Source organism: Oryx dammah, unplaced genomic scaffold (assembly GCF_014754425.2).
Source record: "Oryx dammah isolate SB20612 unplaced genomic scaffold, SCBI_Odam_1.1 HiC_scaffold_1, whole genome shotgun sequence".
Classification (NCBI taxonomy): domain Eukaryota; kingdom Metazoa; phylum Chordata; class Mammalia; order Artiodactyla; family Bovidae; genus Oryx; species Oryx dammah.
In genome coordinates, this window is record NW_024070185.1 from 61995264 (window position 1) to 62021447 (window position 26184).

The 26184-nt window shown below is 42.7% G+C and overlaps 1 protein-coding gene across 1 annotated transcript; it reads left to right on the top strand.

Moving 5' to 3' along the window:
- The first annotated feature begins 475 nt into the window (after nucleotides 1–475).
- On the top strand, nucleotides 476–25384 carry ANP32B (acidic nuclear phosphoprotein 32 family member B). The gene is made up of 7 exons (XM_040238729.1): nucleotides 476–1526; nucleotides 11073–11222; nucleotides 14190–14312; nucleotides 19649–19838; nucleotides 22492–22616; nucleotides 23898–23973; nucleotides 24910–25384. The coding sequence occupies exons 1-7, from the start codon at nucleotides 1473–1475 to the stop codon at nucleotides 24975–24977; spliced, it is 786 nt and encodes a 261-aa protein (XP_040094663.1). The 5' UTR covers nucleotides 476–1472; the 3' UTR covers nucleotides 24978–25384.
- Nucleotides 25385–26184: the final 800 nt, after the last annotated feature.

The following is a 26184-nucleotide window of genomic DNA, read 5'->3' on the forward strand; positions in this document are numbered from 1 at the left end:
ATTTTACACTGTCCGGGTTTCCAGCATGATAGGCCTTCCCCTGCACTGGATTTTCTTCATGTTCCGCCTCTACCGAGGGAGCTTCGCTGAGTTGGGCTCCTGCTGCGCCTGGCCTCTTCTGCGTGGAGGTTGTTTCACCCAGGTTATATCCGAGTCACGGCACCATAGATGTCACTAGAGTGTATGTTCCCTGGTTCTTTGTCTCCTCACAACAAAGATTTGGAGCGACAGACATCAAAGCCCTCAACGCGTCACAGCTCTTGGGTCTTGGACAAACTGTGTTATAGCTCTTAGGCAAATCAGTGTTACAGCTCTATTTTATTTAGAAGATAGCAGGAGAGTCCATCCTCAAAGCGTGAGGGCATGCCAACCCAAAGACTTGAAGAGAAGACAGTGGAGGAGCGTGTGGGGGAGGGAGGGAGAGAGAGAGAGAGCAGGCGCGCGCGCACGCACTCCGGAGAGAAAGAGAAGCCTATATTTAAATGTTAGAAAACCCAGGGAGATCCTCCAGGACTTGGGGACTCTCAGCTCCTCTGTGGCTTGGGCAAGCGGCCCGGGCTACCCGGTCCCCGCCAGCCGCGAAGGTTGACTCCGCCCGGTGCCACGCGGTACAGCACCAGACCGCAGCGCTCCTGCCGCCGACTGGGGTCTTCGCAGCACTTTCAGACCCACCCACCCAAAGAGACGTGGGGCTCGGGCTGCTGGCCGCACACGGTGCGGAGGCGCGGAAGGTGAACCTGAAAGCCCTTGTCCCACGCTCTCTACACCTTTCCCGCCTTCGCGGGTGTCGGGCTGGCCTGGTCGAGTCTTCGAGGAAGAACTTGGTCTTAGGGACCCCCAAAGCCGGGCAGTAATTTACTGCCCCCAGCCCTCCCAGCAAACGTCCAACCGAGCGGGTGGAGACCCGCCTCCGGACGCGTGGAGGAGGGACCCCCACGGTCTTAACTCGGCGGCAGGCGGTGAAGCCCCCAGGCGGGTCTTACATCAGCCACCCCACGTACGATCGGAGGGCGGGAGTAAGTCGCTCCAGTCCCCGGGGCTGCGCCTTTCTCCCTCTCCCACCCCCAGCCTCCGCCCCTCCCGCCGCGCCTCTTCCCCGCCCCGTCCTTGGTGCACAGCGGCTGCCGAGCCGAGCGGCGCCGCGCGGGGCCGAGTCGAGCCGAGCAGCCACCCGCGCCGCGTCGCCGGTTTAAGCGCAGTGCGGGGCCGCGGCCGGGGGCGGCGGTAGTGAGACCAGAGCTGCGCTCCAGCCCCCTTTTCCCTCCATGGTTTCTCTCCGCTCCCGCGAGTAACTTGGCTCCGGGGGCTCCGCTCGCCTGCCCGCACGCCGCCCGCCACCCAGGACCGCGCCGTCGGCCTGTGCCTCGAGCAGACCCCTTCCGACGGCCCTCGCTGCGCAGGCTGGGACGCCTCTCCCCCCTCCGCCCCCGCCGCGGAAAGTTAAGTTTGAAGAGGGGGGAAGAGAGAGAAACATGGACATGAAGAGGAGGATCCACCTGGAGCTGAGGAACCGGACCCCGGCAGCTGTAAGCAGACCCCCTTCGGGCGCCCTCTCCCCCCGATGACTTGCATGTAATGGTGGCCACCTGCGGGGCCCGGACCGCGGGGTTGCCGGCCCCGGCGCGGGGAAGAGCGCAGCTCGCGGGCTCGGACGGGGAAGGCGGGCGGGCGATGAGGGGGGAGCGAGCGCGCGGGGATTAACTCTTTGGCGCCCGCGGGTGCCCGCGGCCGTCCGGGGAAGACAGTGGGGTAGGGGAAAGCAAACTTTGAGCTCCTCGCCCGCCGGGGTCCTTTCCCTGAGGAGCGCGTGTGCGTGTGGCCGGCAGCGAGGGAGGGAGGAGGGGATTGTGTAACGCTGGGAGCCATGTTTGCAGCCTCCCGGGATGCGCGGCCGGGCGGAGGTCGGGCCTGCCGAGGAGCCGCGCGGCCAGCCGGAGCCGGGCCCGCTGCGGGCCAGGTTGGGCTCCGCGCGCCCCAGGCCGGCGGGGGAAAGGGGCTCGGGGTGGGGTGGGGAGGGAGGGTCTCCTCAGGCCAGGCCTCGCGGTTGGCGCCGGCCGGACTCGGGCAGGGGCCGAAGGGCGAGTAGGGGGCTCCTCGCCTCTAAGGGGGACGGGAAGCCCCCTCGGGCGCCAGGGGGCTTGAGCGGGTGCGGCTGGGCGCGCGCGGAGCGGGGGAGGGGCGAGTCCGGGCGGCGTAGGTGGCGCAACCGCCGCCCCTCCCCGGGCTAAGTTTGAAAAAAGGACGCGGTTCCCGCCATTTTTCAAGCCTAAAAATAAAACTTTCTCCCCCATTTCTCTCGCTCCCCTTTCGCCCCCCGGCCTTCCGCAGTCCCAGCCTCCCAAGGCGGGCGTCGCTCGGCCGAGCCGGCCGTTGTGGCGTAGACGGCTTCTCCCTCCCCCCGCGCCGCGGCGGCGGAGTCCGGGGGCCCCTGCCCGGGAGGCTGGCCCCTCGGTGTGGGCGGGCGGCGGCTCCTCGCGTCAGCCCGGGCGCGCCACGAGCCGACACAGCGCCATGTTGGCTAGCACTCGTCTCCCTCCGCCGCGTGAGCCAACATGCTGGCTCGGCCTGCCAGGCCCCGCTCGTCTGTCCCGGCGGTGGCTGTGGGCCGCCGCTCGCCGGGCCGAGCTTGCGGCTTGTTTGGCGCCCGCCTCGCCAGGGCTCGGCTCGTTCTGGCTGGAGCTGCGCGCTCCGGCCGCCGCCGACTCATCTCTTGGGCGCACTGCCGTCCCCTCCCCCCTTCTTAAAAGGGCAACGCCAGGCGGCCGCCTCCGCCCGAGTCGGGAGTCTTAGGGGTACTGACGGGTTTCGGCTGGGCTCGCGGGCCGGGAGGCCTCTGCCCCCGCACGTGCTACAGGCCGTCGACCGAGGCCAGCACTCGCCTGCCACGCCGGGTGGGCCTTTTAAGAACCGTCTTTCTTCTCTTCCCCGGGCCCTCCTCGCGAACTAGAGCAGCTTCCTGCGGCCTTCGCCGGGGGCCGCACGTCTGCCAAACCCCCTTTTCGGGTGAGTGGCGTCCTCTGTCCCTAGGGCAGCTCAAGGGAAGTCCTTCCATCTCCGCCCGGGCTGACGATGGGCTCGCTTCGTGCAACCGGAGAGTTGTGGGTAACAAGTTGCCCACTTGTGGAAATTTGTCAACCCGACCTTCCCTTGTGCGCACGAGGTTTTGAATCCGAGGTCCCCATAAATGAAGTGCGGGGTTGTGGCACCTCGTGGCCTCCCCACTCGACCCTAGAGGACCTCGAGGGGTGAGCGTCTCGACTCGGTCCTCCGAGTTTTAAGGTTGAGGTTTGACCACGGTCGTCCCTTCCGTCCATCAGTCAGACATTTTGTTTCGGCCACGTGCTAGTATCCTGAACTGTTAAGCTTCTTCACACCGTAAAACTTGCAGAGTTGTGATCTCATTTTGAGGCGTTGTTAATTTAAGACGTTTGAATTATTACTGCGTAGTTCCAAGTCAGTAGAATATGGAGGTATTTGATTTAGCCAAATTTCCAAAAGATAATACACAAGAATCTTCACAGTGCCTTAAAATGTGAAAAAAAAAAAAATTGAATTCTTCGAATGTGCATAAAGCACTGTTAAAATACTCAGCTAAGAGCACCGTTGTTCCTTCTGGGAAACACAATTGGGCTGGTTGTATATGGATTTTTTTTAATTTGAAATAATTACTGCTTTTTAAAATACATATACATGTGCACGTGTTAATTTCTCAAGAAATCAACTTAAGCCTTGCCCTTTTGCCAAAAACAGTCTAAAGTGGTGTGGCTATTTAACTTAAAAGGTTAATTTGTTAGTTGCACTGTTCACATATATCAGGTACTCAAGCCACAAGTGACCATTGGCTACTTTATTGGACTTCACTCTCCTACTGTAATCCACTGGTTTTATTAAATAAATACTTGTGTACCAACAGTATGGCAGGGCCTGGAAAAGCAGTGTGAACAAGGCAGAGAGCAGCCTTTTCCCTCCTGAAGCCTCAGAACCCGGTGGGGCCCGTTGCATTGTGCAAGTTAGGGGCCTTGGAGAGTGTCATGGGGGCCAACCAGGATTGTGGGGTAAGAATGGCTCCCCTAGGGACTTAAGGGAGACTGAGAAGCCTTAGATTTTTTAAAACATCAATTTAAAAATGTTTTTTGCACAAAAGCATCACCCTTAAGGTAAGTGAGAAGTTACAAAATGATTCTAAGTCAGCTAGTCACGTGGCTCCATGTCTTGTGGAGCCAGCTGTTAGAGTAGGCTTGACCTCTGGGATCCTGTAGACTCTTTTCATCTGGGAAAAGAGGAAGAATCCTGTCTCTTGTAAACCTGTTGGTTTAGGACAAGAGGCTCTTAAATGCACAACAGTATATTCCTTGGTTGGCCTTGATGTCATCGAGTGAGATAAAAGACTGAGGAGGGTAAGTGGAGTTTGATTTGCAGTGTTTTTGTTTGAAGATCAGATGAGCTTTTTTTTTCTCTATGAGTACCGCTTCTTTGTTCTAATTTTTTTATTTGGAAGTTTGAAGAAGACCCTGGTAACACTTTACTGTCTTGTGTTCTTTAAAATACATAAGACAGACCAAGAGAATAGGTTCCATTTCACCTGTTACTAACAGGTGTGCTGTTTACCTAAGGGAGTGACTCATAAAGAAGTACATAATTGAGTTTTATCTGAGTCCAAAACACCTCTTTATATCAGAAGTTTGTTCTCATAGTGGAAAAATGGCTTAAAATGGCATTATAAAGTAATCTTCAAAAATAATAGTGATCACTATTTTAAAATACAGGCAAAGGGTAAGAATTATTTTATATAAAATATTGGTGTCATCAGTTGTTTCATTGAGAGCAAATTGTATAGCACTAGAACATACCAGGTACACCACAGAAATTGATGGTACTATCAGAAGTGGAAAGACACACATGCAGTAGTGAGATATTGATACAGTCTGTATCTAGATCTGGAATTTAGATATATTTCAGAATTGGAGGAAAAATGTCTTTGTGTGAGGCTATCATTTTCCTATTATGCCAGACATGCACCTCATTAACAATGAATCTAGGGACATCTGTCGTTGATGTTCCAGTCTGTTCAGAGTTAGAAAGTCATGCAATTACCGTGGTTTACAGTCTTGTGTGCCTGGTGGGAACACTGGTGGCCTGTATGCTAAACTGAGACATTTCATATTCCACAAATAAGCATACTTTTTCCTTAGTCCCAAGATACTGAAAAAAATATTTTTTAATTGGAGAAGGAAATGGCAATCCACTCCAGTACTCTTGCCTGGAGAATCCCATGGACGGAGGAGCCTGGTAGGCTACAGTCCACGGGGTTGCAGTCGGACACGACTGAGCAACTTCACCTTCACCTTCAATACATAATGTGAGGGGACTTCCCTGATGGTCCAGTGGTTAATACTCCATGCTTCCAATGCAGGGAGCATGGGTTTGAACCCTGGTCAGGGAACTAAGATCCTGCATGCTGCATGGCAGTGGCCTTTTAAAGAAAAAAAAAAAAAAAAAATCTATAACATGGGAAAAACCTTTCCCCCAACTTTTGGCATTTATTGTGTGTGTTGTGATTTTAAACTCAAGGGTTTATTCAGATTTGCTGCATAGCAGCCAGTTGGATTCTTTTTCTTGTATTATATAGACTATATATTTCTTGTATTCTTTAGTTTACAGCTTCATTGAATGAAAAACTAGATACAAATAAGCTAAAAAAAAATAGATATAGGTTAAAAAAAAAAAAAAAACAGGAATCTCACACACACCCATTCTACCACCAAGATATTCTGGTACAGTCCACAGGAAAAGTTTTTTCCGAACTTGGATCTTGCTATTAGTGAATATAATATCTTGTTAAAGTATAGTAAACATTTATCTTCCATTGTTAATGTCTGCATAGATCATAATTTAACCATCCTCATTAAGCGATTAGAAAGTTTTTTGCTGTTTTAATTAGTATTTTAACAAACATTTTGTAATGTGAATCTCTGCCAAATTGCTTTTTAGAATAATTCTCTTTTTTACCTACCCAGTAGTAGGATGAGTGTTTCCTTCCTTCATATAGGCAGCTTTGCCACTCAAACATATTTCAGTACTACTAATGTTCTATTGTCATTTTGCAGACATTCTTTTTAAAATAGTAGCAGGGTGGAAGGTCTGAAGGTTGTTTAACTCAGAAGGATGGGAATTGTCCACAGTGGCAAGAGTTACTTTCCATGTGTTTGGATTATTTCACTCACTAAATAATTGACAACTTAATGATCTTTAATTCTCCAGATTGTCTTTCCCCCTCTTAATAACTATTGTAACTGATAATTGGGGAAGGTCACTCCAAGAGTAGCTAGTAGCTTGTTTAGTGAAGAACCTGCCTGCAGTGCAGGAGACGCGGGTTTGATCCCTTGGTCAGGAAGATCCCCTGGAGAAGGAATCGGCAACCCACTCCAGTATTCTTGCTTGGGAAATCCCATGGACAGAGGAGCCTGGTGGGTTACAGTCCATGGGCTCCCAAGAGTCAGACACAACTTATCAACTAAACCACCACCAGCCAGGGAAATAGGAAATGAGACTAAGTGGAGAGGATGAAAGGAAAATTCCTTGATCTCCTCTGTGGCTCCTAGCCCCAGTCTCTGTAATTTGGCTACCATGTATTTCAAATTTTTCATGGGAAAACTAGAGTATCAGCTTTGCTGATAGCTATAGAAAACTAACAAGTTGCATAGGAAATAGTCTGGATTTTTGTTTTTAATTCTTAAGTGTTTACCTTAAATTCGTGTTTGAGGTAAAAGAACTAATTTAGTTGGAAAATAAGGGATGAGGAAGAGTGAATTTGGCCCCCAAAGTTGTCATGTATCTTCAAGCAGAAGACCAAGTAACTGTGCCTTGGATCAAATAGTGGTAAGTGGCACACACAGATGTACAAGTGCCTGCCAACATTCCCTCCTGGGAGGGTTTGTGACATGAGGAAAATTAGGGCTGTTTATCCTTGATTCGAACCTCCCATTTATTCTCAGTCTATATCAGGAGGCAGTGAAGACATATGTCCCCCATCCTGTACACCCTCCCGTGTAAGGTATTCTGGATCCTGTCACACTCAGGAAGGACTTCAGGGAGAGGGAAGGCCTAATCTCATATGCTGCTGACATAATGCCTGAGAACAGACACCTTTTCCCCAAAGTCCTATTTAGAACTTTAGGCTGGCTAGAAGGGTGCTTATGGCAGGCTTTCCAGGTCTGTCATTCTTGGGCACAGCCCTAAGTGAACCCTCCTTTGGTCTCTGCTTTCTGCAGTAATTTCCACTCTGCTGTGTGCTTTTTTGTGGCTCATCTTGCTGTGACTCTGGACTTTGTTCTGGGGTTAACACATTTTTTTAACTACATCCTTAGCCTTGCTGGAAAAGTTCAGAGACATGACTTAACTGCTGAGCCATACAGCCCTTCCCTGTACTCACCCCAATAAATTGTTTCCTCCTACTCATGGAGAAAATTAAAGGTCTCAGGTATGTATTCCCTGACTTCTTTTCACTCCCCACTTGTAAACTTACCAGCTCCTTTTCTTAATCCTATCTCTTCTCCATCCTCGAGAGAGTGGAATGACATCTCATTTTTAATACGTCTCTTTTATGACTTGTTTTAAACAAATGAGTTTGTTTACTGATTACCTTTTTATGACTTGTCTGCTTTCTTGTCAGTATTTCTTTTGGGGTATTTGTTTTTTTATTCCTCAGGGTAAAACCAATATGCTCAAGAAAAAGGTAACTGTATGCATATACCTAGAATTTCCATATATCAAGAATGTAACAGAAAAATCTTGAGAGAGGTTGATTGTCATTTTAAGATAACTTGTAACTCAAAAGATTCTGATATTTGTTTTTTCACCTAGCAATAGATTGTGAGGAGATAATTCTTATTACAAAAGAAATTCATAAAAAGATAGCATGGCACTGTTTATAATAGGGAAAGTTGGGAAACATGTTCAGTAGGGAGTATGGTAATTTATTTTACATCATACCTTTTAATTTCTTTAGCCATTAAAAAGTATAGTTGTTAATTAAGTAATACTGTTCCATGTTACTGTATTTAAAATATACAGACTGAAAAAAAACCCAAAATATTAAGTGACAAATAGCAACATGCTTTGCATGTGATTATGCCTATCGAAAGTAGTTTCTATATCCAGGTTTCCTGTTTCATCATTTCCTCAGTCCCCTACAATCCTGACACAAGCTCCTATGCCAGTTTTTCTGTGTTTGACTGTTGTAAATGCTCTTTCTCATTTGGAATATCCAGTTCAGTTGTTCAGTTGTGTCCAACTCTTTGCAATTCCATGAACTGTAGCACGCCAGGCCTCCCTGTCCATCACCAACTCCCAGAATATGGTGGTAACTAAAATAGGCATGACCCTGCCATCGTGATGCTTGATGAAATTTAAAATCTAGCACTGACTCTTTTTAACCTTAATTTTTTTTTAATAGATCAATAATCTCATTGTAAAAGCGTTAGATAAGATTATGGGAAAGTTCTCAGGACAGTCACTTTTACTCCCTGAGAAGAATATAAGAAAGTGAATGTGTGACAGGTTACATAAATGAAAACATTTTATGTATTCATCCCCCAGTGTCTCCTGGAGATGTCTCTCCTTGATGGACAAATTATCTAGTTTTTTAAATCCTCCCCCTTGCCCCAGTAACTTCTTAGGCCTAATTTCATAAGCCTTTCTACCTGTTTGGAACTAATGCTTCACCTTTGGGTACTACCACTACTAATTCTTCTCAAGTTTCCTTTGCAGGATCCCCAGGATTCCATCCTTGGTTCTCTTCGTAGTAATTCCATCCTTCCACTACTCTCTGCTCTGATTACTTCCAAATACAGAACTTAAACCTTGAACTCCAAATTCTCTTGTCCAACTCCTTGGGGATACTTTGACCTGGACTTTTCATGAGAACCTTAAACTTGATATCCTTTGTAGTATTCATTACATACCTGCTCCCCTCTCTGTGCCCAAAGCTGTTCCTTCTTATTTCCATCCAGTTGCATAGTTCCCATTTCTTTAAACCAGAACCTTAATTCCTCTCCATCTTCTTTCAGACCCAACAATTCAGTTTGCAGATTTGGACCACTTTAACATCTTTTTTTCCCTACCAGTTTCTCTTTCTTGATTCCTATTCTGCTGTTTGCTTCAGCAGACTTGTTCTCTTTGACTCTAATTAAAGTGGAATTTTACCAGTTGAGAAAAACATCCAAGAGGTGATTTCACCCATGAGCTGGGAGGCAAAATGGCCATCTAAATTGCTCCTTATTTGGCTTTTGGCATATTGGTGTCATTCTGTATAACATTTTTGGATTCTTTGTCAGATAATAGTCATAGAAAACCCCCAAATCAAATGGAAACATTTAGTTATATTGCAATATACTGCTTAGGTTGGTGGGTAGTTACAGTTGACTTTATTATTATTTTTTTAATGATTTGTTGGTTTTCCTTTTTTTTAATGCAAAAGAGATACATGTTTGTAGAAGATTTAGTACAGGCAGGAATAAAGTAAGTCACAAAGGTCCTTGTCATTCTCCTACACCTTTTCCCAGAGGTTATTTTCTCAGCTTTCACTGTGTCTAAAGCACTACTTTCTACAACAGTTCTACTTCACCTTGAGGAAACTGAGGCACAGATAGGTGAAGTGACTTGCCTAAGGTCACAGAGGTTGTAAATGGCAGGGCTAGAAATTGACCCTAAGCATCTGTCTCTGGTGCCCAGCTTTCCTCAGTTTACCTTAAGTTTTCATATAGGCTAATTTTTATCAGAAGAGGGGAAGACTATCCATAAACAGAAAAGTGCAAGGAAGGGAAGAAAGAAACAAAAAGATGTAATGGGCCTGTGTGCATCTTGAGAGCAAGGCTTCTGAAGAGGAAGTAGAGTAATAGCAAGTGAGAAGTTGTGGCGTTGTGGGTATCCCTGACTCTCTTAAATCTGTTTCCTTCTCTTTAATTGGGGGGAGCGGGGTATGGTGGTAAAAAGAATAATGAGTTAATTCTCCATAAATGTTAGCAATTACTAGAGTAGTATCTTTGAATTTTGTATGGGAGGATAAAGATACTAACTCCTATTTTCATTTTAGAGCTATCAGCATCTCATACATGTTTGATTACTCATTAATGCCATTAAATGTGTTAGATTCACTGCAAGAATGCCTTTGGCAGTTAAAACTTATTTGCATCCGTGTAAATTTATCAAAACCTGTTTAAAACTGGGAAGTGTCAGAGTCAACCACAGAGCAAGAATGGCAATAGAGATTAGCATGGTAGATATTTACACAGTAGACTTTATTAAATAATCAGTATTCAGAATTTTCACCTGTGATACTCTTGGATGGGTTTGAATTCTGAATTTCAGGACCTCTAAAGGAGGAGATTTTGTGGCCTGAAAAAGGAATCTAATAGCTAACTGTTCTCTTCCTTAGAAATATCTTTTTTACATATAAAACAAAATGATCTTGGTTTCGAATTAAAGAGTTCTTGCATCTTGGTCTTTTCTTAGTGTCAAGATAATCTTAGTAAGGATTAATAAGACCAGAGGTAGAAGTGTTAGTCCAGAAACCTGTAGCCACAATCTCTTAGTGACCTTGCTTAGTGACCTTGCTGGAAAAGTGAAGTTTTGGTCTTCTTGTGTCAGTCTCCTGGGCCTTGTGGCCTAAAGGAGTTTATGGGTGGGATGGGCCAAGAAGAGGGGTGGGTATCCTCTCCTGTACTTGCAGTTAAAGCGCCTCTTGGAACAGACTTGGGAAAAGGACCAAGGGATGGGGGGGTGCGGGTATTGTTTCTTCACTTAACATCTTAGCTGTAGTTTCTGTCTGGAAAGGAGAGTTAAAATCTTTATTTGTAACCATGGTGTGACATTTCACCCTTGATATCTATTAGATTATTGTTATTAAAAGCTTAATCATTTTTTTCGTTTATTTATAACTATGATCTGGGTCTAAGTAGAGGCTGCCCCTATATGTGAGTGATTTGTTGGGTATTTATGGTTGGAGGTTTTGCATTGTTCTTTGTTTTCTGTATGTTTTTTAAAGCTTTTCTTCCCTGCTTTGTCACCCACAGGTTCGAGAACTTGTCTTGGACAATTGCAAATCAAATGATGGGAAAATTGAGGGCTTAACAGCTGAATTTGTGAACTTAGAGTTCCTCAGTTTAATAAATGTAGGCTTGATTTCAGTTTCAAATCTTCCCAAACTACCTAAATTGAAAAAGGTAAGTGCTTTTTCTTTTAACAATAGAAGAGAACCATTCTGGGGAAGGGAAAAATAAACAATTCTATCTGTAAGGAAGCATTTAGTGTAGCAGAGAGCACATGGCCTTTGTAACTGGGCAGATCTGGAACTCAACATTCCATCCAGCTCTATCATTTCCCTGGTGGTGAATCTTCTAAGACTCAGTTTCCTCACCCGTAAGCTGGTGATACCACCTGATCTTGCAGAATTGCTATGATGTTTGGAAATAATACATGTTGGATGCTCAATAAATAGTTATGATGAATAATTTAGTATTCAATAATTGTTATGGATTTGTTGCTATAATGTAACTACATTTTGTTCTTAGTATGCTCTGGTTTAGGAACCATGGGTTCCTCCTGCTTTTCACGTTTAATGTTGATTAAGGGAAGATTTAAGTAAAGACCTTTCAGATTTGTAGCCTATGATATTTCAAATCCATTATGTAATTCTTAATGACTAGGGAGTTTAAAATGTGTTGTGACTGACTGAGAATCCATTTAAACAAAACTGCTGTATTTCCCTTGCCTAGTTAATGGTCCATTGTTAGGGCTTTATTGGTCTAATTATAAACCAATCACTATCCTGTCTAATACTGCCCACCCCCCCACCCCCCCACAAATAGACACACACACCCATCCCTGCCACGCACCAAGAAAAAAAAAATTCTCAAGAAAAATGTTTTGTGTGTGTGTCTTTGCACGTTAACCTGTCACAAAGCCTCTGCCAGAACTGAAAGAAACTTAAGATCTTCTAGCCTTGTTTATAGGCACAGACCCAGCAGTAGACCCAGACAGGTACAGTAATTTGTCTAAAGCCACCCACAGAAGTGGTTTAGTACTAGAGCCCAAACTAGAACCATATCTCTTATTTGCTAACCCACTACCTTTTCCATTACATATGAAAATGTGTGTGGTCTTGGCAGTGTTGCAGAATTCTCCACTGTTTACCTAATGTCTTTATTAGGGAGTTTAAGTTGAAGCTTCATCTGAGAAAGATACACATAGAAAACTGAAATGAAATTTAGGCGACGGATAGGTAGGCTGTTCCTATATGCTTGCTTGAATCTTGAGAGGGACTTGTTTTTTGGTTAAATATGTGAATTAAAATCCAGAAGTGCTATGTGTTTTAAATGCTTAGGCAGTCCTCATGAGTTTCAGGGCAACTCTGCTGTTAAAAAGAATTCTGTTATATTTAAATTTGTAAATTTCTTTTCTTTTTTCTGATAGGTATCTGCTTTAGAGTTTCAAGTGTAATCCATTTTTGTTTATGTAGATTGTCATGACATTGGAAACTAACTGATGGCATTTTACCCTGTATCTCCATAAACGTGATACTAGCAGGCCCCTACTAGGTGTTCTGTGTTCTCTTCTGCTTTTCTAGCACCCTGGTACATTGTCCTGAATTACTGTGGTCTCTGTACTATCATACTTAATTCAGAAAGCCACAAGAAGCAGGTTCTGAAAGAAATGTCATGAGTTTCCTAAATTACACATTGATTTCATTTCAAAACAAATATGCCACTAAATGTTTTGGCAGATTGCCTTGTTATCTCTCCTCCCTAAGATACTCATGTTGAAAAGTTGTGAATATTATATATGTCGATATTCTAACCACCCAAGAGAAATTTTAGGTATTTTACTGGACTGCCCATCAGAAGGGGAAAAAAAATGTATTGAAATATTGTATTTTTCTCTTCTGAAATGCTTAAAAATAGCTAAACAGACATCTTGTCTTTAAAACTCTTGCTTTCAGTGAATATTTAAAATTTTAAGAGTTTTGCTCTGCATCATATACTTCATTTCATTGCATGCCAGACTAAATTACAGAAGTTTTCATTCTATTCTAGGTACCTAGCGTAGGGAGGAGCACACTGAAGCTAGGCTCCCGGCTGCAAAGCATAGGCTCACCACTATAACAGCTGTGTAATCTTGGGCATGTTGCATAGTCTATTCTTAGTTCATTTTCCTCATCTGTAAATGGGGGTAATAATTCTACTTACCCATAGGGTGATTGTGAGATCAAATGAGTTCATGGATTTCTAGTTCTTTGAGCAATGCTGTAAGTACTTGGATACTTAACACTTAAGTACTATGTAAGGATTAGATACAGTTACCATTGTTGTTGGCAGTTAAAGTAGAATTGAAACCAGCTGTCTGGCCTTAGTTCTCTCATCTGCGAAATAAAGAGTTTGAATTAGATGCTCTCAACGGTCTTTACTTTTCCAGGCTCCAATTTCTTTCACTGTAATATTCCTTGGTGAAGGCTCATTCCTTTGTTGGCATACCACTTACCACTCAACTTGACCTGCAGCAAAGAAATTAGAATTCTTGTAAAGGCTAGTGATAGATTTCTTAAGAAGTGTCCTCTGGGGAACTGGTTTCCCCAGCCCTGAAGCTATTGCCCCATTCCCTTTCTTGAAGTCATGGAACTTCTTTAAAGGCTTGTACCATTCCTGTAGCCTTCAGGGCAGCATTCCGTGGTGGCTTCCAGATGTAGAACCCCATGGCAAGTCAGTACTGTATAGAAACAGATGAGGTTTCAAGTGGGCATCACAAGTTTTGCTTGACACACAGAATAGCTGCTTAGAATGCATTTACCTTTCCTGGCACATATAGCGTATGGCAACTTCTCAAAGAATTCTAATTTGTTTTGACCCACTTCTTAGGTTAGAAAATGTATTCATTGATGTTAGGGGCCAAACTGTTAAAATTGGCAGCTGATTAAGAGAATGCAACTCTCTCATCCTTACATGTCTCTCCTTCCCTGAAGTGTTCCTAGGATCTGTAATTTGGGTTTAATCAAACAAAATGAACATACATGCCCTAATAAAAAAGAGGTCATTTGATCTTGGTAAGTGTTTGAGAACTGTCTTTGTTATTTCTAACACTTTAATGATACCTGTTTCTCTGTGTGTTTGTGTGCTGTGTGGGTTTTCTCTTAACAGCTTGAGCTCAGTGACAATAGAATCTGTGGAGGTCTGGATATGTTAGCAGAAAAACTTCCAAATCTTACACATCTAAACTTAAGTGGAAATAAACTGAAAGATATCAGCACCCTGGAACCTTTGGTAAGTAATTGAAAATTTGGAAACCAGGACTTATTGGTCATTTTCATTTTCATATTTCTTTATTGTGAGGGAAATAACTGGAAATAATAATTGAGAAGGTGGTGGTTTTTTAATAATACTTTTTATAGAAGGAGTCCAGAGTAAAAGATCAGAACCTTTAGTTAACATGTGTTCCTGTGACTTCCTCCCTCCCTGTTAATTGTGGCCGCTAACTTCAAAGGGGAATTCTTTTCTTTTTTGTTCTTTTTAAATGTCATATATTGACTATAGCCTTAAACACTTATCTTAAAAATTTTTGCCCAGACTGGCCGGGCTATTCTATACTTTTATAGAAAAGGCTGTCTGTATTGGGTTGGGCATCTGATCTGCTGGAACAGGCCAAAGGCAGCTCCAGTGAGTTTTAGGTCTTCTGATTCACAATTTTGAGCTCCAGCTGGCTCACTCTGCATGGGAACCCCCAAATTCTCCTCCTGTTACATGCTGGGATAAATTATGGAAAGTTACATTTAAGTGCCAGTTGGGTTATAGACTTTGTTGTGTGACCTTGGGCAAGTTGCTTCTTCTCTCTGGGCCTCAGTTTCCTCCCTTATGAAGCAGGAAGGATAGTGATCCCTGCCTTACTTACCTCACTTAGGAGTTCTGAGAATAAGGGAATGTACTTCGTGAAGCTGTGCTGATGGGGGCCAAGTTAAGTGGAAGTTATAGTGACCAGAAAAGAGCTTACGAAGCAACGCTGGGGGGCCTGTTGCTCTCCTTTGCTCCAGGAATTTTGCCTCCCCCTTTTTTTCCCCGTTATAGGTACACTCACATACTTGGGCTCCTTCCTTTCTCACTAGTTCTGTTTTCTTCCCAGTTAATGGCGGGTGGGGGGATGGCCCCACAGACTCTTCTTTTGATGCCACCTGGAAATTCCTATGATTTCAAGATTGTTAACTTTTTCCCCTAAACACAACATTGTATTCACAGACGTAGAATTCAATTTTAATGAGGCTGATGAAACTCAGACTTGTTTCATATTGCCCAAAGAAGCCTGTGGCAGCTCTCTTTTTTTCTGTTTTACATAAAGTCAGTATTTCCATTGGAGTTAACTTGTGGACATTAATTGGGAAAGGGGCTAGTCAAGAGATAGGAGCTGTCTTTCAGGATCCAGCAGAGCAGAACTCAAGAGGAAAAGGCATCCTTCTGCTGTCTCTTATCTTTTCTGACATCACAATATTCAAATAAAATATTTGAACTTCTTATCATTTGCATAAAATATTGATATTTCAAGGGAAGATAAGAGTTAAATTATGACTTCCTTTAATGAAGATTTCCTGATGGAACTAATAGAGTTTTTTTCTCTCCTAATCAGTAATCGACGCTGTATTCCAGTGTAAATTTAATCACTGTTTACCAAGACCCTTTGTTTTTATGTTTCGTTAAGTGGACCGCATTTAGCTCATTTCTCATAAATGTTGGGAGCTTGTTGCTCACCTTTACTCCATTTTTTGCCCCTTTTTTTCTATTAGGTACACTCAGACACCTGGGCTTCTTCCTTTTTCACTGTTGTTTTCCTCCGAGTCAATTCCCATTTCTTGTGTATAAGCAGACTTTTATTGCAGTTTTCCTTATTCAGAGATGTTAACATTTGCCCTTTGTATCCTCATGTAATGCAGAGAAGAGAGAATGTCATTTTAGAAATGAGGAGACTGCGTTTAATTACACAGCAGCTTTAGAATAAATGGTGAGCAGGAATTCAAGTCCAAGGCCATTCTTTCCACTGCCCTTGGAACCTGTTCTTCTCTTTTTAACCTATAAATTTACTCCATACCCCAAAAGATCTAAACTGGAATTTCCAGTATTAAATTAAGCCCTGATGGTCTCCCTTTGGTCCCATGGGCTATACTAAACCTTTGTTGTGTGTTTAATGACAGCCCTGTCAATTCACAGTAACTGTAAGCATAGGAACCCCTTTTCCCTAGAACAGAGTACCAGGCCATACTGTTCCATGCTAGATCACTGGCCATTGCCTACTTCTCATGGCAACCTTAGTCTTCTTTGATGTTTCATCAGAAGCTTTTATCAGTGTCCTAGCATTCAGAGGCAGAGCAGAAGCAAACATTGTGTAGGAATCGTTTGCATGAGTGTTCCTGACCTGATAAGTGATTTATATAGTAGGACCCTTTGGCAGTGAAAGTCTTAATCCCCTGAAACAGTGAAATATGAGAAATAATCATTATATAATATTTACCATTTTTGGAGGATCTACTGTGTGCCATACATGGTAGTGGATGCTTTATGTATGTTATCCATTAATAATCTTCAACATTTCTACAAAACGGATAGAAATAACATGGCCCTTATTTTACACATGAGGAAGCTGAGGCTTAGGAGAGGCTGAATCCCTTGTCCAGAGTCACATACTTGGCCTGCCAGTGACAAAGCCATGGCGCCGCACACCCAGGACTGTCTGGGGAAGGCAGAGCTCCTGCTGTTTTCCTGAACTTGCTGTTCCAGTTCCTGGGGGTGCTAGGTGGGCCTCCTGAAGTTACAAATAAAACTGTAGGAGGAGGTGAAGGGGGGAAGTGTCGGGTCCATTTTAACTTCTGAAAGTATTCTTCAGTGGGGAAAACACCATCTCATCCTCATCAACCACATGCATTTTGAACACCGTCTACGTTGAGCCCAGTTCTTACAGTCAATGCAATGATTGTAAATGCCTCTGCTTACTACAGGGACATTAATCGAGAGACAAAGAAGGCATCAATTCAAACTTCCTTGGACACCTTTTTTAAGAGACCTGGGCCATCCAAACCATCCCCCAAAGCCCTTCTAAATTCTAAGAAGGCAAGCAAAATTATTGTTAATAAAATGTTTACTGTTTATTATGGCTAGCCTATTAGTTTTAGGCCAAATTTCTGAAGTGGTAGAGTTGTGATTTTTTTTTTTAAAGCAGTATTTACATATTACATTGGGATCCTGAGTAATCTGTGTGTAGTGTATTTGGGGTCTTAAAGCACAATTTTAGAGCTTTAAAGTTCTAGAGTACTCCAGTTATTTGGGGTTTTGTTGTTTATTTGCTTTCACTTCATTTCTAGCATACTGTTCGACACGTCCAAGTTATTCATAATGGTTCCGTTCTGAAGAAGTAGCAAAAAGTCTTATCGACTCAGAGTTTCAGAAACTGGAAAACCTTGGAGGCCCTGTGTACTAGGCTAGTCAAAGGAGTTAGAAAACGGGCTTGGAACACTGTTGAGCATGATCAGGAGTTGTATGTATTTTTGCACGTCCATTCCTAGGAAATAATGTTGACCAATAAATGGCTTGTTCCTTTGAGCGAAGATTTTTATACTGAGCCTCTGTGGGAAAGCTACCAGGTTTACTCATGGTTCTATCTTAAGGGGTATAGTGTTAACATATTTGTGAAGAGAAAAGTTTCCCCAGTTACCTGGTGTGGTATTTCAGCATTTTTTTCCTCTTTGGCAAGAAGTCATACCTGGACTTCTGGGGGTCAGGCTGTCCAGTAGGGAGCCTATTCTGAAAGCTACATGACATAAAAGTCATTCTCCCTACAATTAGGACTGGGGACAACTTTCTTAAGACTTGAGGTACTAACTTAATAAGCACATTATTGGATCCACAAACTCTTGGATAACTGCACATTGGTGTTTTGAGGAATACATTTTCCTGTTGCTGTAACCCTGTTCTGTGTTCCCTGCCTGGCTCTATGTTCCCAAGGGCTGTTCAGTGAGAATAAAGCCAGTGTGGGAACCTTTTTGATAAGCAATATGAAAGTTTGTGAGTGCAGGGGTCAGCAACCCTTGCCTCTACAGGACCAGGTAGTAGGTCGTCTAGGCTTTGTAGGCCATATAGTGTCACAACTTCTCCACTTTGCCATTGTAGACACAAGAAGCCATATGTAATACATAAACAAGTGAGCATGGCTGTGTAAGTAAGACTTAGTTTACAAACACAAGAGGCAGGCCAGAGTGGGTCAGCCAACTGTCATTTGCCAAGGTCGGCTTTAGAGCAAAGATTTTTAAGTCATTTTGTAACTCCCAGCAATTACACAGATACTTCAAGTCCTGAAGACAAGAGTTTTGTTTGATTTCTGTGTCTTCCCAGGTGCTTGTGAACGTTGAGGTAGATTTCCCAATAAAGCATCAGCCTTTCAGTAGCATTTATTTTTTGCAATTTACTTCATAAAGAGATCCTCTTAGTAATATTTAGAGAATGCCAACCTTTTTGTGTTGACTCAGAACCATTAAAAAGTTTATGAATCTATATATGTGTGTTCCCCACCCCTACTCCCTATTTTAAAAGGCACCAAGCCACATAGTTGTTCCCATTTTGTGTTTACTCTCAGTTTGCTCCCTCATTTCCTCCCTGTGAGGGTCTGTTGTCACTTTCTGTTGCTATCTGCTTACTTGCCCATGATACTACCTCTGCCCTCCCGATCTCTTAATTCACCCTTAATCAAAACTTAATAGACCTGGTATTGAAATACTATATACTGAGGTAATAACAAATGATCTGAGTAGAATACACAGATATTTTCCTATCAGTCTGGCTGCTCAGAAAACTTCCTGGGCCAAGTTTTTAGATCTTAACTATTTTAGATAATGAAACAGGTTTCAAACAAATGAAGTATTGCAACAAAACTTTAAGGTATGGTAAAATCAGAAGAATTTTGTATCAGGAAGGTCTGGTAATAGTATCAGTCTTTGCCCCCAAAACTAAAAAAAAAAGAAAAGAGTGTAAAGTTTCTCTACTTTCGAAGTTTCAACTCTTGAGTTCCCCTTGTTTTCCCCCAGCTTGCATTAACTCCTATCTTCCCAGAAAATACTTAGATCCCCACACTTTGTGCTTTACTTTGTTCTGTTCTCGAGTGTTTTGCGTCTGTGTCCCCAAGTAGAAGTGTCAAGGACCTTGATGCTGACTGAATTGGTATGACTGAAAAAAATGTTTCTCCTGTTTTCCTGCTACCCCAAAAGCACTGATGACTTGATAACCAGCATGGTCTTATTGGCCATTTGATTACTCAAGTCTCTGATTTGCCTCATACTGTAAAAAGATCCACCTTTAATATTTAAAATTCATATTTCCTAAGATTATTAATTCATAGTGCCAAAAGGAAACAGTTTTCTGAGAGGATAGAGGTAGAAGGGAAGACTAGTTAAAAATCTAGTGACCAGTCATAAAGGTTGCAATGGACTTAAGATGTTTTCCTGTGTACAAGGCTGAGTAGGTAGTAGCTTATTGAATTCAGAGCCTAGAATTTTACCTCTTTAGGAGATGGTTTTTGTTACTTATGTTCCTTTGGTTTAGGAGGTATGTTTCTTGATCCTTTCCTTCAGAAAAAGTTGGAATGTCTGAAGAGCCTGGATCTGTTTAACTGTGAGGTTACTAACCTGAATGACTACCGAGAGAGTGTCTTCAAGCTCCTGCCCCAGCTGACCTATCTGGATGGCTATGACCGAGAGGATCGTGAAGCCCCAGATTCAGATGCCGAGGTGGATGGTGTGGACGAAGAAGAGGATGATGAAGGTGGGTCAGGGCACTGAACGCTCTTGCTATCAAGAAAAATAATCCATGCACGTAGGCCTTCTGTTAAATTTGGGGTTCTTAGGACGTTGAATCTGCCTGCAATGCAGGAGATCCAGGTTCAATCCCTGGGTCGGGAAGATCCACTGGAGAAGGAAATGGCAACCCACTCCAGTATTCTTGCCTGGAGTATCCCATTGACAGGAGCCATGGTATTGCAAGAGTCGGACATGACTTGGTGACTAAACTACCAGGACTTTGAAGTCTTCAAATGATTCAAAATAGACAATGGTTTGTTAGCTAATTAGTTTTGAATTTGGAGCCTAGAGATCATAAACCGTGCTCCAACCGATTGAAGTGGTTTATGGTTTACTAGAAGGACCATTGCCTCAAGCCTCTTGCCTTTCTCCTAGCAGTTCCCCTTTCTTGACTACTGCCTATTTATCTTTACCATCTCACCTTTGTCAGCACTTCCGGGAAGCATTTTGTGACACGAGTTCCTGTGTATGCCCGAGCATTCCCTCGCTTACCTTTCTCATAGCACTTGTTACTCTGCTATTCTTGTCTGTTCTGACTTTGCTATGATTATCTTCTTATCTCTTTATTCACAGGCCCTTGCACTTAGTGGGTACTTGATACATGATTTTTATATTCAAATATAAATATCTTTCCTACTTTTGATATATAGCTGGAGTTTTAAAAGGTAATGATTTGAAAGCACTGTATGTTGAATTCCATTTTCTCTTTAATAAAGGAGATAACCTCTGGCTATAACATGGAATTAGAATGTACTTTTTACTTTTGACATTTGATCAAGGTTTTTCATCCTGTTACCTTTAAGGATCTTAATATATTTTGTACCCAAACTAATCCTCCTGCTTAGCTTGTGCTTTCCTTACACAGTGACTTATTTAGTAAGAGTCACTCTTAGGATAAAGGTTTTTCACCTGAGAGGCTTAGAGGAAGCAGAGCTATTAGTTATCACATCAGTCAGCATGAAGAAAATTTACTTCCCTAGAATTCCTCATGTTGCTGGAATTCTCAATATTACTATATTTGAAGTATTATTTTTGATCTCTCTTTAAAAATAGAAGTTTAGAAGGCAGAAATAATCAAGAAAAATGAAGAACACCATCAGGAACCTTGGTTACAGTCAGTGGCATCGTACTCAGGAAACATTTTACAGTTTTGTTTTGCAGCAGATTTGAGACAAGGCAAAAAGACATGGGGTGTTAGACGGTAAAGTGAATAGGACACTGAATAGGATGCTTCATCTTGTTCCAAATGTTCATTTCACTTAGTCTCTTCACTGCTGGTTCTCTGTTTCTCTTACAAATCAGTCTGGTTATCTATTTAAGTTCACCATAAATGGGTAGAGCAGCCACTTGTATGCAGAAACCTGAAGAGTGAAAGGCAGTTCTTAAGAGCAGGATCAGTCAGGTGAGTATTTGAGAGTTTCCTGCATGCCAGGCTGTAGGAAATAGTTTTAAGAAAAAACAAACATGGTTCCTGTCCCCTTGGAGCTTACTGTCTATTAAGAGAAATGTTAAGTGCTGCTGCTGCTGCTAAGTCGCTTCAGTCGTGTCCGACTGTGCGACCCCATAGACGGCAGCCCACCAGGCTCCCCCATCCCTGGGATTCTCCAGGCAAGAACCCTGGAGTGGGTTGCCATTTCCTTCTCCAATGCATGAAAGTGAAGTCGCTCAGTCGTGTCCCGACTCTATGCGACCCCATGGACTGCAGCCTACCAGGCTCCTCTGTCCATGGGATTTTCCAGGCAAGAGTACTGGAGTAGGGTGCCATTGCCTTCTCCAGAAATGTTAAGCAATCATAATAAATAATCATAAGTGAGCAAAGTGTGTGGTAACGGAGAAGGACCCAGGTACTTGTGTGAGAGCATATGAGCTGAGATTGCGGATCTGGCCTGAGGAAGTGATGTTTAACTGAGACTTGAAGGCTGAGCCAGTGTTAGTCATACAGGAAGGAAAGGGAAGAGGCAGGAGAAAGCACAGTGAGCTCCAGGACCTGGAGAGGTAAGAACTGCTTGACTAGGGGCCTGCACCAAATGCAGTAAAGATACAGGACACGGGTGCCTGGCCACCACCACTGTCCCCATCGTGGAGTTGTTACGGGTGTTGTCCAGGTTCCTGATTTGCACAGCTGGTTTGTGGTGGAATGGGTTAACACCAGAGAAGGAGGTTGGTGGGGGTTTTTTGGTTGGTTGGGGTTTTTGTGACTTCGTACTATGGAGAATTCGAGACATAGACAAAGGTAGAAATAACAGTAAAACTATTATGTTCCCATTACTGAGTTTCAGCTGTGATTGCTTCATGCCTGGTCTTATTTTATACACATGCACTCCTACCCACTTCTCCCCTTCCTTATTTTGAAGCAAATTCTAGACACTGTATCATTTGATCAGTAAGTATTATAATGTAATAGGACTCCTGGCCTCTGGATTTTATGGATCTCAGGTCAGAAGAACTGAGCCTCAGCAGCTTTTGAAGAAGGAGGTGACTGTGGTTCATGGTTTTCGCTGATACTGGTGTGGCCCAGCATTTGTCCATGGACCAACCCAAAGGTCTCTGCCACCTCAGTAGGTATACCTTGTGAGACACACAGGGTGTTTGATGTGTTCCTTTTGGACTGTTTTCAGAAGGAGAAGATGAGGATAAGGAGGAGGATGAAGATGGTGAGGAAGAAGAGTTTGATGATGAAGAGGATGATGATGAAGACGAAGATGTAGAAGGGGAGGAGGATGAAGATGAAGTCAGTGGGGAGGTCAGTGCACCTCTTGGCTGCCCTGCTTCCCTCTCGTAATTAAAGTGTGGATTGTTTAAAAAAGAAAAGTCTTCTGAAGAAATTAGTATACTTGTAAATAGACTAATAGTGGTCTGACTAATTTAGCTTTTGTCCCCCTTTTAGTAAATATTCGTACTAAATGGAATACTTACTGAGTGCTAAACTAGACAGTGCTTGGCTCTGCAGAGTAAGTTTTGACCCTTTAACTTTGGGGAGGCAGTAACAAGTTGAGTATTCATTCATTAGGGTGAGAAAGCTGGGAACATGGAGAACTGATGAGATGTCCTTCCTTTTGTTGTATTGAAATGAAAGGTATCTTTACCAAGTCTAAACTTCTTGTATATCCAGCTTAATGAAATAAGTACATTATGTACCTTCTGTGATAAACAGTTAAGGATGCAAAGTTGAATAAAAATGTGGTCATACTCTGAAGGAGCAGGGAAAGGGGTCTAATTTATGGGATATGTAGTAATAACAGAATCTCTGAGGAGCTGAAGAAGAAGCCATAGCTATCCTAACCATAGAAGGATAGGAGAAAGGAGTGACTTTGATCCTAATGGGGATTTGTAAAAACAAGCCAAGAAAATTAGATGTCATCAAAAAAAAAAAGTTCTTTTATAGTACAAATATAAGACTGAGCATTTGTATAGTCTTGCAGGTGGCTAATGAAATTAAGTTTCTGAAAGAAGCATTTTATTTAAAAAAGGTGGGGGGTGGATATAGAAATATTTGTCCAGGGACTCCTGATGGTCCAGTGGTTAAGAATCCACCTGCCAATGCAGAGAACATGGGTTCAGTTCCTGGTCTGGGAAGATCCCACATGCCTGGGAGCAACTAAGCCTCTGCACCATAACTACTGAAGCCCACAAGCTCTGGAGCTCGTGCCCCACAAGCTCTGGAGCTCGTGCCCCACAAGAGAAGCCACTCAGTGAGAAACCCGGTGTGCCGCAACTGGAGAAAAGGAAGCTCTGTCCAAACCTGCTTTGAAGTTGAAGGTTTTAAAATTAATTCTAGAGTTATCCATTGTAAGTTGTATACTAATGAAAAACATCTGGCAAATAAAATGCTTTTGAAAAGCAGGTTTTTAAGAAATTTTTTAAAGAAAAACCAGCAGCTCTCAGTATCTTAAATAGATAAAAGTAACATTACAGTTTTTTCCTTGAATGAACTGTTAAGTTTATTGACAATTCTTATTTTTCTTTGTATTTCTCAGCTGGGGAGAATTCATCTAATAATGGTATGCTGTTTACCATTCTTTAGGAAGAAGAATTTGGACATGATGGAGAAGTTGATGAAGATGATGAAGATGAGGATGAGGACGAAGATGAAGATGAAGGTGGGTTAAGGCATGCACTTTGGTCCCCCTCAGTTAAAGATCAAGGGAAGTATTCATTAATACAGAATTTGAAATCATGGAGAAGAAAATAAAATACCTTTGGCCCTGGTGGTCTTCAGAGGCATGGATAAAAGGCCTGTTGGTGTGTGTGTGGCTCATCCCCTGCTCTACAGCAGTTAGTAATGCCTGTGAGGGAAGGAGGCCCTGGCCTCCCTCCCTGCATGTTGTGTTTTTAGACCCCATCATTTGTGTTACTGTTAGGCATGAGATTCCTATGTTCAGAATTTATTCATTAAAGAAAAAAATTTTTTTAATTGGAATGTAATCTTTGCAGGATAGATAAATAGCATCATTCCAGTTTTCCTTTCCCCACCACAATTAAAACCAAAGAAACCCTTGTTTATTAAAAAGTAGATTTTAACACTTGTGTAAGTTTCAGAGCGCTGGATTGTTTGCTGCGCTTGAGTTTATACTTTCCAGCAACATCTTTGCTCTGTGCTCATCTCAGAACTAAATTTACTTTGGATACAGCAGTGATCCGGGCCTGGTCTCTGCCTTTAGGGAGATTTTTTAAACACAGTTTAGTGCTGATTTAGTTAACTTCATAAAAATAATCATGAGTTTACTAGTTAAAAAGAACGATACGAAAGTCTCTGTGTCTCAAATACCTAAAGTGTAAGAAATCTCTTAAGTTAATATGAACTACAGTTTGAGGCTTGCCATATTCTAGGCTAAGTACTTTGCACTGGTTCACTTAATCCTCAGAATAACCCTATGGAGTCAATGCCATTGTCCCCATTTTACTAGTGAGAAAATAGGCTTAAGGAGCTCATCTCCTAACCATTAAATTCATTGTTGTTGCTTCCATTTGCAACAATTAGGCAAACTATATATGCCTTTCCAATTGTCTCAAAGTGAATTTTTGTTCTTGTACAGAAGAGGAAGAAAGCGGGAAAGGTGAAAAGAGGAAGAGAGAAACAGATGATGAAGGAGAAGATGATTAATAAGACCCCAATAACCTGCAAAAAAAAAGAACTGTTCAGTATTGGTTGGACTGCTGACATGGATTTGGTAGCTTTTTTTTTTTTTTTTTTAAGAAAAATAAAAGGGTAGCTGTGATACAAACCCCAGGACACCCACCCACCCAAAGAGCCAAAGAATAGTTCCTGTGACATTCCACCTTCCTCCATTTAGTCCCTCTTGGAAATCCACCACCAAGCTTGGGGACTTCACCCCAACAAAATTGTAAGCATTGTTAGGTTTTTGTGTAAGACTTGCTGTAGCGTGGATAGCTGTGATTGGTGAGTCAACTGTCCGTGGCTGCCAGTTACACCAAGATTGTAACAGCATTTTTACTTTCTGTACAACAAAGAAGCTTTGTAAATAAAATCTTAACATTTTGGGTCTGTTTTTTCATGCTTTTCTTTTCAAAGACATTTTTTTTACATTAGGACATTGTGACAACTGGCAAAAAAATATTTTTAAGAATTTAAGTGAAATAAACACATTCCTCTTTGATAAAGCCTAGTTGTATGCTTACATTTGTAAATTAAGACTTTGTAAGCCTATGTTAAAACACACTAAAGAACTGGTTTCTTTGGTGTTTTTTTTATTGGTGGTTGTAGAGAAATACACAAGTGTGTAGGATCTGTGAGCATTTAAACCTAATCCTCATTCTTGATGACTCTGGGAGTAAATGAGGTAGACTTCTGAAAATGATGTTTGAAATTGAGTGCTGTGGAACCCCCAAAAGGCAGTAAAAAATCATGTTAGGTTCAAATAATAGATGAATTAAGGAAAGGAGGGTCATAGAACGGAGAAGAGTCCCAGGAGATCTGAATTGTAGTTCTGGCTCTGCTACTGGTTTCCTGTGTGACCTTATGTTGCCCTCTGGATTACCTCCCAGTCTATAAAATCGAGGGGGTGTGACCAAATGGCTTCTGAAAGTCTTTTGCAGCACTGATGGTCTCTGACCCTCACTGACAGGAAGGTCTGAAGGAAAAAATGAGCTTTGTGCTAAGGCTGAAACGTAGCGGTTGACTGACAGGTGAACAGAGTACGGTTTGTTACCGAGACAGGCGTGCTAAGGAGGAATGACATGTGAAAAGTTTGGCTGGGGAGTGGGTAGGCACTGCCTGAGGTCAGCTCAGCTTTTTTTTTCTTTTTTTGCAGAAAGATGGAAATTTGCTCTTACAGATCTTAAAAGGATTT